An 11,585-nucleotide genomic window follows, 5' to 3' on the forward strand; every position below is an offset into this window, starting at 1 on the left:
TCTGGTCTCTTTGGTGGACACAAAAGGCTTACAGCTCCGCAGGGAGGAGAGATTTACATAACCTGGTCTTTCCCTTCCTCCCTCATCCTGATTCATCTGTAACTGATTTCAGGTAGCCTCCAGGCTTTCAACCAGCCTGGGCTAAGACAAGGGGGGCGGGGGTGTTAGCAGTTCTGCAGACCGCTAGAAAAGTGGAGGAGGAACAAAGCTGAAGTCCACAGCCGCCCTGGTGATTTAGACCTGTTTGCTAGGCAGACTCAGCCCCTGAGAGCCAGGTCAAAGAAGGGGGGCTGAATGCCTGAACTGCCCGCTGCAGCCCTGAGAGAAGAGGCAGCAGCAAGAGAGTGGGGAGAACAGGGGCTGTTGCTGGTGGTGCAGCTAAGGGTTCGTGGGCGCGAGCAGCTGCAGGCGAGTGCTTCGCTGCCGGCTACATCCAGTGCATACATGAGGTGCACACGTTCGTATCCACGTGCCAGGCCATCAACGCCAACGTCACCGCCCAGCTCCTGAACCACCTGCTTGAGTCCATGCCACTGCGAGAGGGCAGCGGCTTCCGGGATTTGCTGGGGGATGCTCTGGCTGGGCCCCCGGGAGACCCTAGGCAAAGCAGCTGGCTCACAGGAGGGGCTGATATCCCCTTCCAGTGCACTCCCTTGGAAGAGGCCTGATTGCTGCTCTGCCACAAAGAGAACTGGTAGAAAGGCAAGAAAGCAGGGGCCTGTAACTAATAAACAGGGTTCACAAAAGGGCACTCTCCCTGGACCAGGGAGCCATCGGGACTTTGGGATTCTCCAAGGGAGGGGGAGCCTGGCTCGGAGACTGGCCGAGGCCTCGTTGGGTTGGGAGAACCGGAGGCTGCGTATTGAACTTATAGACTGCAGTTTGCTGAGCAGAGGCCCAGGCCCAGTGGTATAGGGGTTAAGCTACCTGTGTACAGTAAAACAACTTTCTCCTGTGCCAGAATACATTTTAAGGAAATTGGACAGACTGTGTTTATCGCTAGAAAGAAGAACTTGCCGCAGTGCACAGCCCTGACAGTAACCTGCAGAAAACTGTATAAAGACTCAGATGATGCCTGCATCTTCATGGACATGGCTCCAAAGAGACAAGGACAATTTTGCCTTATATAGGAAGGTCAAGAGTAGACTTTAGTATCTCATGTGTAGTAGCAGAAGATTTAGCTGCCTGAAGCGGCCATGGTGCCAATATTATGTTTCATTGTATTAATATGTTGTATTAACCTTCAATTCTCTTACAGGTTTAAATGTAGCTGTAGCTGTGGACCGGTGATGGTCTACAGTCCTTGGTAGTCTTTGGGAATAACTGGCAAGTGTCCAGTCTCCCACACTGAGGGACATTGTTATAGCTATGTGTTAGCTGTCCTGGAAGGGGACTATATGGGATGAACCCCAAAAGTAAAGGGTGTCTAGCTGCCAAGAGGGCAGGTGCCCAACTGGGCAAAGAAGAATACCCATCAGGTTTTGGTCTCTATTGAGAGACAGTTGACAGTTGGCAGCCTGTATACTGTCTTGCAGGCCTGCGTGACCATGCCCATGTCAGGGGTAGTACAAACCTAATAGAAGGTCTGAGGCATGGTTATGCATAGAAAGAAGGTTTAAGGAAATTAATCAAATAGTACAGGCCAGTAAGCCAGAGAGAGTGTAAATAGTTATGACTGTTTTGTTATAACTCTGAAGAATCCATGAAAAGGAATTGGCAAGAAAAATCAGAAAATCATAGAGCAGATCAGTATGTTTTTCTCCTTATGTAATTCCTCCGAAATTTGGCAATGCTAAATAAGTCATGGCAATACATTTCTTTGCATAAATTCAATAAGACCGGTTTCCAATAGTGGTTTTATTAATGAAAAACTTTGACTGGAGTATCATGTTTTAAAGAAACCTGTCTGAGCTCTGAAGACTTGAAGCCAATAAGAGTGCCACAGGAAAAGCCTGGTATCCTGCTTGAGAGCCCTGAAGATGGCTGGCGCTGGAGCGTCAGGCCCATGCCCTATCATCACTGGCGGTTGGTCAGAGTAGAAGGGGAGCAATAAGGATGCCTCTGCGTCCCTGCGGAACCCCCACACACTCTGGGCCACAAAGAGTAGGAGGGCTACTGAGATGGGCCTTAAAGCCTAGAGCATGGGCTCAGGTGGAGTTGCTACAGGTGAGGGATTCACCTAACTCAGCAGATACTGCAGGCAGGCCTGATGGCGGCTGGATGGCTTGGCTTCCTGGCCCTATGGGGCACATTAAGATTCAATCATGAGATTCCAGCAAAGGTAGTCAGTTACCATTCTTGTTGTGTTTATGCAAACATCAGGCCAAATTGAATACAGTAGATAAATTAGTCTTGATTTGGCTTTTTGATAGCCATAGAGGAATTTTAAGAAGAAAAATCCTATTTCAATAGAGGTTGTTAAAACTAAAATGGTTTCTTTCCCTTCCACCGGACCATTTGTTATAGTTTGTCTCTGCCAGGTCACAAGCCCAGCTCCTTCTGTGCCCAGGACAGCAGGGAGCCTGAGTGGAAGGTGACACCCACTGCAGATCACCCTCAAGAAGACAGCGGACCTCGCATCCTCCTAATGCTGTTGACTTTCGGCCCCTGCATCATCATCAGGCTAGTTCAGTTTGTCAAGGAGCAGGTAGGGATTGTGCAGATGATGGTTCTACACACCCAGTACAGGCCTCTAGCAGAGAAATGCAAACCAACCCATGATTGGGCCTGTAAGTCTCAAGACAAGGGGGGAATGAGAGGGCGAGGGCTACGCCCTCCATCTTACCCCGGATCTTCCATATTTAGGCAGCAGCCATTAACCATGTGCTCGGCAAGGAGCTTCTTCCCGGAAGCCCAAGCCTCTGCTCTTTAAACTAACCAATGACAATCAAGGGAAGTGCGTGCCATAGACACAACCACATCCTGTGTAACAAGACCCCGACTTGCACCTGGCCAATCGGCAGGGCCCACAGTCCTCTCTCCTCCCCTTACTCCAACCCCCCTATAAAACCCCTCTTCCCACAGAGCTAGCTCTCTCTCTGCCGCTTGCCGCTGTGTCGGCGAGTGTGGAGGGGAGCTCAAGCTAGCTTGAATAAAGACTCTCTGCTTTTGCATCAGACTCGGCGCTCCCTGGTGGTCTTTTGGGGATCCTGAAATCTAGGCATAACACTATTTGCATGGTGGTGGCATTGGCCAGGGGTTCTTGTCCTGTGACATCTACTCCTAAATCTAGTCCTAGCCAATCTTTTGGCCTAAAGGCTGAAATATCCAAGTCATTCAAGTTATCTATAATCAATAACTTAACTGGGTAAGTATGGATTGTACACATTTCCCCAGCCCACATTGTAAGCCCTGCAATTTGCCAGAGCCCTAAAGCAAATAGACAGCTTACAGTTTCTTTAGCGTTAATTACAAGGGTCTATGTCCTGGTATGGCCATCCAAGTTGAGGTGTTTCCACCCGGAGAAGCTGGTGGTCCACCCTTAACCCATGTGTGATGAGTCCAACCTCATTCTGCAGTCCGAACAGCAGTCTCAGTGGTAAGCAAGATGAGGTAGGGTCCTTCCCAGGATGGTTCCAACTTGTTTCCCTCTAGGTCTTGACCAGAATGTAGTCTCCCGGTCGATGGCAATGAGCTAGGAATTCAAGAGTAGGGCCTTGGGTCAGGAGGCCTTCTAACCTGAGAGAGATTAAAGTAGAAGAGATACCCAGTACATAGTTCTTAAGAAATTGGTCCATAGTCTCCATTGTAGGAAGATTTGAGGCATTCCAGGGCCTATTGGAATAACCTGAAGCCAATTCTAGGTCAAGAAAGAGTTTAACTTCTTTTGTCCTTGGGTGTGGACAGCAAAAGACACTAATTGGATTTCTGCTATCTGTCTCCCTGGGTACTTTGATATAAGCTATTTGCCCTCTGGTTAGGGAGGCAAAATGCAAATCATTTACTCTTAAATGTCCTTGGTTTAAGAAAGATGGGATTTACTAAATGGCTCCAAATTGCTGCTTAATCCTCTCAGGTTCCTTATTCTACTTACCCTGGCTTACTGGCATGGGTCATTTATATAACTTCCTTTTAACATTTCTCTTTACAAACATTACCCTTCCTCACAAACCTTACAACTTCCAGAACCCACTTTTTTTCCTTTCAAAATGACACCAAAACAATAATTTCTTTCCAATTAGAATTCTTAACCCTTAGAAACCTTAATCTTTAGGTGACATGTAAGTAACTAACATTCCTCAGATTAGCAATATATTCACATTTTTAAGAGAAATTTTAGATAAAATACAAGACTTATTCATTAACAGATTCAAATCCATCCTTTAGTTTCTCCATACAAGGCATATTCAGATTAATATTTCAGTATCCTGTTATTTCAAAATACCTTGATATTTAACAATTTTTATCATTTAACCCAGAAAACTCAAAGTTTTAAATTACAGGACCCCAGGACGTGTGGGGGTCAACCTTGGAATGTGGTCCATTCTCATTCAAGAACTGCCCATCATCATGGAAACATTAACCTTGTTACCTAAACATTTGAATCCCACCCCAGTCCACATTGTTTACTTCGCCATGCCTTTAATCCCTACTTTGCCATGTTAAACTAAGTCCCCCAAAATATAGAAAGCAAGCAAGGCAAATCAGTAACCAAAATTACATAATAGACATATAGACAAAAATCTTACTAGCTAAGAGTCTGTTGGCTGACGCCCTGAGAGGGAAAGCATGAAGGGTCCCCAAACTGGTATGTTCCTGCAATCTCTACCACGTGTTCAGTCTCGCCACAAATACCTGGGCTCTCTTAAAGCAGGATGTGCCCCATCTTTAAACAAATTAAACCAAATAACAAAGAGACACAAAAACATCAACAGAAATACTCTTACACAGGTGCACAAGCATGACCCACAGACACTACAGCACCCTGCATAAAAAAACCACTGAAGCAGAGCAATGTCTCCTGTCCTGAACCTCAGCATTCTCCCCAATGAACTATTCGCGGGAGGAGGGAGGGAGTATTCCTTAAGCCTAGAATTTTTGTTTCCCATCCTCGGAAAGTCCCTTGTGACTATGTTGGAGATAACTTGCACTGTGCTCAATCCCCCATATTAGAGATTTCTCACACTCCTTCAAATCTGCTTCGTGCCTCTCTGGCCACTTCCCTCACAGGAGAACAGAACCACAGATCATAACTCCGCACTCGCTTTATGTCCAAGACACATCCCAGTCACATACACCTGACCTCCGAGGATACCCAATCACCAAAATAGTACTTAGTCCAATTCCCCACCTTGGCTCATGCATGAGTTACCTGATTGCCACAGATCTTGCTTGCTTGGGCCCTTCAGGCATTGCTGGCTGACTCTCGATCCCGAGCTCATAGTCAGTCCAGGGGTAATGGCTATCCCTCCTCACCGAGGCTGCCACAACTTGGCAGTGGGGTGCACTTCCTTAGGAGAGGGGTGCAATGACCCCTCATAGCAACCAATGGAATCCCAGATGAGCCCCCAAATTTGTTAGAAATAAGGCAAGCCCCCAAACTATGGGGTCCTGGCAGAACACAAAGGATACTCAGGAGCCAGGCAGCAAGGCAAATATCTTTAATCCTGCAGAAGGGTGCACATGCACATGGTCTGGGAACACATGTACACTGAGCAGCAGTCCACTCGAGCCTTTATTCCTGACAAACATGGTCTGTCCCTCACTCTTGATTGGAAGAGCTTAGGCTCACAATCTTGTGTGATTGGCTAATTTAAAGGGAGAGGTTGGCCTTTGCTGTTTCAATGGCAGCTCCCAAGTCACGTGACTCAAAATGGTGGCTGCCTAAACTCCCTTCTTTGACAGAAAAGATTACTTGTTTATTCTCACAGACCCCTGACCTTTCCTCCCTAGAGATAACATCTATGTCTCGAGTTATATATCTATGTATTTTGAAAGGGCGAGGACCACGCCCTCCATCTTACCGTGTCCTCCATTTTGGGGCAAACATGTGCTCAGGAAAGCACCTTCTTCCCGGAAGCCCAGGCCTCTGCTGGCCACGCCTGGGATTTCTTTAAACTAACCAATGACAATCCAGGGACGTGCGCGCCGTAGAGATGACCACATCCTATGTAACAGGACCCGGCTTGCGCCTGGCCAATCGGCAGGGCCCACAGTCCCCTCACTCCACCCCCTATTAAAACCCTGTGTTTCCCACGCCATCTCACTCTGCTTCCTGTCGCTGCGTCGGCCAGGAAGGGGAGGCGAGCTAGCTCAAAAATAAAGGATCCTTTGCTTTTGCATCGAACATGGCTGGCTCCCTGTTGGTCTGTGAGGATCTTGAAATCTGGGCATAACATTTGGGGGCTCGTCCGAGATCCCCAACACCATCCAGGGACCCCAGTTCAGAGGGTCTGGCTGACCGCGGTATGTGTCGTTGTGTGTTTGTATCTGTTTGTTTCTGTCCTGTGTGAGCTCACTTCTGAAATCTGTATTCGCCCGCATTGATCTTAAGTGGACGCATGGGGATCAAGGGCAGGAGGAGTCGGGGGACGCCTCGGCCCTCCATCTGAAGGGGTGTAGCTTTGCTTCTGCGGAGTCGGAAGGTCTGTAGAAGCCCCTTAATCTGAGACAGGCGGGTCGCTCCTACTGGTTGGCTCGCAGCCATCGTTTTTGGTTTTTGCTTCCATGGAGTTGGAAGATTATTTTGGTTTCGCTTCCATGGAGTTGGAATACTGTATTTTAGGGCCTCTTAGTTGTCTGTGTTTGTGTTTTTTCGGTTTTATTTTGTGGACTTACTGGATAGACATTATGGGACAGACTCAAACTACTCCTTTAAGCATTATGGTCGATCATTTTAAAGAGGTAAAGGGAAGGGCCAGCAACCTCAGTGCGGAGGTTTGGAAGGACCGGTGGCGGACTTTTTGTTCTAGGGAGTGGCCGACTTTTAATGTTGGGTGGCCGCCGGAGGGGACTTTCGATCTCCCCACCATCCGCCGGATTAAGGACGTCATCTCCCAGCCCAAAGAGGGACATCCTGGTCAACTCTCTTAAATTGTTACTTGGCAGGACCTCGTGGAAAATCCACCATCTTGTCTTAGGCCCTTCCTACCTCCACACCCTCTGGAGCCAGAACCCATTCTTGCCTTGCAGGAAGCGGAGAAGAGGAAGGAGAAAAAAGCCACCCTGCCGTCAGCTCCAGCTCCCCCCTACCCGGTTTTGCAGGGGGGAACTGGAGAAGAGTTAATTTTTCCTCCCCCGTATCATTTCCACAGGATGCCGAAGAGATTTGATCCTGCCCCGTCGCGGGAAGCTGACACAGTTCCGGGAATGCCTGGGGGCGGAGTTCTGGGAATGCCTGGGGGCGGAGTTCCGGGAATGCCTGGGGGCGGAGTTCCGGGAGTGCCTGGGGGCGGAGTTCCGAAAGTGCCTGGGGGCGGAGTTCCCAGAGTGGCCGCGGTTCCGGTTCTGGTAGGAAGCCCGCCTCTCACCCGGCAAAGAGCTCAGCGGGAACTGTCTGTTGCAGCACCCGACTCCACTATCAAGACCCTGCCCTTACGGGCCACTGGACCCCCGGATGCGGATGGCAACCAGCCCCATTTTTACTGGCCTTTCGCAACTAGTGACTTGTATAACTGGAAGGCACAGAACCCTAAGTTCTCCGAAAAGCCGGGGAGACTTATTGACTTGCTAGATTCTGTTCTTTTCACCCATCAGCCCACATGGGACGACTGTCAGCAGCTTTTACAGGTTCTGTTCACAACGGAAGAGAGAGAAAGGATCCTCAATGAGGCCCGGAAGATGGTTCCTGGTGTAGACGGAAACCCAACCACAAACCAGGCCCAGATAGATGTCTCTTTTCCTTTAACTAGGCCTGAATGGGATTTCAACACGGCAGAAGGTAAGGAGAGGCTTTTGGTCTACCGCCAGACTCTAATGGGGGGTCTCCGCAGGGCTGCTAGAAAGCCCACCAATTTGACCAAGGTAGGGAACATACAGCAGGAAAGAGATGAGTCTCCAGCTGCCTTTCTAGAACGGATCATGGAGGCATATCGCATCTACACCCCCATGGATCCAGAAGCCCCTGAGAATAAGGCAGCTGTAATATTGAGTTTTATAAACCAGTCAGCCATGGACATTAGAAAAAAACTGCAGAGAATAGATAGGTTAGGAGAAAAGAGTTTACAGGATTTACTGGCATTGGCAGAGAAGGTGTTCAATAACCGAGAGTCCCCTGAGGATAGGCAATCCCGCGCCATGGTGGCTGCCAGTGACAAGCAGACCTGAAACCTGGCCAAGATTCTGCTAGCCACCACCATGGAGTCCCCTGAGGAGCGGACCCGCAAACTTCGCCAGCTTGCTGATGGCCAAGAAAGAGGTAAGGGAACCGCCCGGGGTGGGAGAAAGAAGCTGCAATGGCACCAGTGTGCTTACTGCAAAGAGATAGGGCACTGGGTCCGAGAATGCCCAAAGAAGGCCGGTAAAAAGGAAAACAAGACGGACCGGGTGGAGGTCTTGGAGCTGGAAGGACTGAGTGATTAGGGGAGTCGGGGTTCGGACCCCCTCCCCAAGCCCAGGGTAACTCTTAGAGTGGAGGGGACCCCTGTTGACTTTCTTGTTGACACTGGAGCACAACATTCGGTTCTCCGCACACCTCAGGGGAAGCTAGCTAATAAAAAGTCCTGGGTGCAAGGGGCAACTGGCATGAGCCAGTATTCATGGACTACCCAAAGAACAGTAGATCTAGGAAAGGGCCGGGTATCCCATTCTTTCATGGTAATACCAGAGTGCCCCTACACCCTATTAGGACGGGACTTGCTAACCAAGATTGGAGCCCAAATAACCTTCAGACAAGGGGGGCCTCAGGTCACCGCTGGTGAAGGCCACCCCATCCAGGTTCTGACTCTGAGACTGGAGGATGAATATCGCCTCCACCAGGGGGCGCCCCCAGTAGAGAACAATATGGACAGGTGGCTGCAAGAATTCCCCACAGCCTGGGCAGAGACGGGGGGAGTAGGACTGGCCACCCACAGGGCCCCCACCCTGGTAGAGCTAAAACCAGGAGAAGGCCCAATAAGAGTCAAACAGTACCCTATGTCCCAGGAGGCTCGGAAGGGAATCCAGCCTCACATCCGGAGACTGAAAAGCCTAGGGATACTGGTTCCATGCCAATCTGCCTGGAACACCCCCCTCCTGCCAGTCAGAAAGCCCCACACGAATGACTATCGACCAGTCCAGGACCTCCGGGAAGTAAATAAGAGTCCTGGATATACACCCAACCGTTCCTAACCCATACACTCTCCTAAGCTCTCTTGCACTCTCTAGAGTCTGGTATACTGTATTAGACTTGAAGGATGCCTTTTTCAGCCTGCCGCTAGCGCCTCAAAGCTAACCCCTGTTTGCCTTCGAGTGGCACGACCCAGAGGAAGGCTACAGTGGACAATTAACCTGGACGCGATTGCCCCAAGGATTCAAGAATTCACCCACCATCTTCGACGAGGCGCTGCATGAAGACCTCGATGAGTACAGGAGAGAGCACCCCAATCTCACCCTCCTTCAGTACGTAGATGACATCCTGATTGCTGCCGATACCGCCAAAGATTGTGAGCAAGGGACCAAAGATCTGCTGGCCACCCTAGGGACCTTAGGGTACCGGGCCTCTGCGAAGAAGGCTCAGATATGCCAAAAGAGGGTGAGTTACCTGGGATACATACTGGAGGGGGGACAGTGGCGGTTGTCAGATGCTAGGAAAGAGACAGTCTTGAAAATCCCTGCTCCCACCTTCCGGAGGTAGGTGAGGGAGTTCCTAGGATCAGCTGGCTATTGCCGCCTCTGGATACCAAGTTTTGCTGAGATCGCCAGGCCCCTATATGAAGCCACCAAGGAGGGGAAGGCCTTTAAATGGACTGAGACAGAAGAAATTGCCTTTAATCAGATAAAGAAAGCTCTTTTGGCTGCTCCAGCCCTGGGCCTACCAGACATTATAAAACCCTTTCGCCTCTTTGTAGATGAGCGCAAAGGAGTAGCAAAAGGGGTTTTAACCCAGGCTTTAGGCCCCTGGAGTCGCCCAGTAACATATTTGTCTAAAAAGCTGGATCCCGTAGCCGCCGGCTGGCCACCGTGCCTAAGAATCATTGCGGCAACCGCGGTCTTAGTCAAGGATGCTGACAAACTGACCCTGGGACAGGAGATCTGGATCACAACCCCACATGCCATTGAAGGGGTCCTAAAACAGCCTCCTGATAGGTGGATGAGCAATGCTCGCATGACCCACTATCAAAGCTTGCTGCTCAACCCCCCAAGAGTGCGGTTCCATCCCAGTGTGGCCCTCAACCCTGCTACCCTGCTACCTGACCCTGACCTAGATGCTCCACTACATGACTGTGCGGGAATCCTGGAGCAGGTACATGGACTTCGGAAGGACTTGACCAATCGGCCCCTCTCGGATGCAGAGGCCACCTGGTTCACAGATGGAAGCAGCTTCGTGCGGAACGGGTGCAGGTACGTGGGTGCGGCGGTGGTTACCAACACGAACACTGTGTGGGCGGAGGCTCTGCCCCCTGGGACATCAGCTCAGCGAACAGAACTCATTGCACTCACCAAGGCACTGACACTGGGGGCTGGAAAATGGCTTAACGTTTACACAGACAGCCGTTATGCATTTGCTACAGCTCATGTTCACGGGGCAATCTACCAGGAGAGAGGGCTATTGACAGCAGAGGGACGGACAATAAAAAGTAAGCAGGAAATCCTCGACCTGCTCGCGGCCTTATGGCTTCCTGCCAAGTTAGCCATAATCCACTGCCAGGGACACCAAAAAGCCGATGACCCGGTAGCGAAAGGTAACCAAAAGGCTGACCAGGCTGCAAAGGCAGTAGCCCTTACTTCGGTCCCTACCATGGCCTTACAACTACCAGACCCAGGGGACCCAGTCTTACCAGACCAGCCCAAGTACTCCCATGAAGAGTTGCAACGTATCAAAAAGCTCCCCAAAGCCCAGGAAATAAAGGGATGGTGGCATACACCAGAAGGAGAACTTATACTGCCGGACTGGCTCGGGGACACGATATTAAAACATATGCACCAATCCATTCACCTGGGAACCCGGAAAATGAAGGACTTAATCCAACATGCCAGGATCAAAATTCACCAGCAGAATACCAAGATAGATCAGGTTGTGTCTGCCTACAAGACCTGTCAACTTACAAACGCAAGGGTCGGATCAAATGAAAAAGGGACCAGGCTCAGAGGCACCAAACCGGGAGCACAATGGGAGGTCGACTTCACTGAAATTAAACCAGGGAAGTATGGTTATAAATATCTTTTAGTATTTATAGACACCTTCTCTGGATGGGTAGAGGCATACCCAACCAAGCATGAAACAGCTCAGACGGTGGCCAAGAAGCTGCTGGAAGACATCTTACCCAGGTATGGTTTTCCTGCTATGATAGGATCCGACAATGGGCCAGCCTTTATTTCACAGGTAACGCAGGTAGTAACCAGGGCTATTGGGGCAAATTGGAAACTACATTGTGCTTATAGACTCCAGAGTTCAGGTCAGGTAGAGAGAATGAACAGAACTCTAAAAGAGACCCTTCGGCCCCAGT

At 49.9% G+C, this 11,585-nt stretch overlaps 1 protein-coding gene across 1 annotated transcript; it reads left to right on the plus strand.

Annotated features, from left to right (window-relative positions):
• Window positions 1-294: 294 nt before the first annotated feature.
• LOC111825511 lies at window positions 295-10,332 on the plus strand. The gene is given in 5 exon segments (XM_023752179.1): window positions 295-408; window positions 2,510-2,647; window positions 7,048-9,233; window positions 9,235-9,670; window positions 10,282-10,332. Coding segments are annotated over 5 exon segments (2,925 nt in total).
• The last annotated feature ends 1,253 nt before the right edge of the window (window positions 10,333-11,585 follow it).

This window comes from Myotis lucifugus, unplaced genomic scaffold (assembly GCF_000147115.1).
Source record: "Myotis lucifugus unplaced genomic scaffold, Myoluc2.0 scaffold_29, whole genome shotgun sequence".
NCBI lineage: Eukaryota > Metazoa > Chordata > Mammalia > Chiroptera > Vespertilionidae > Myotis > Myotis lucifugus.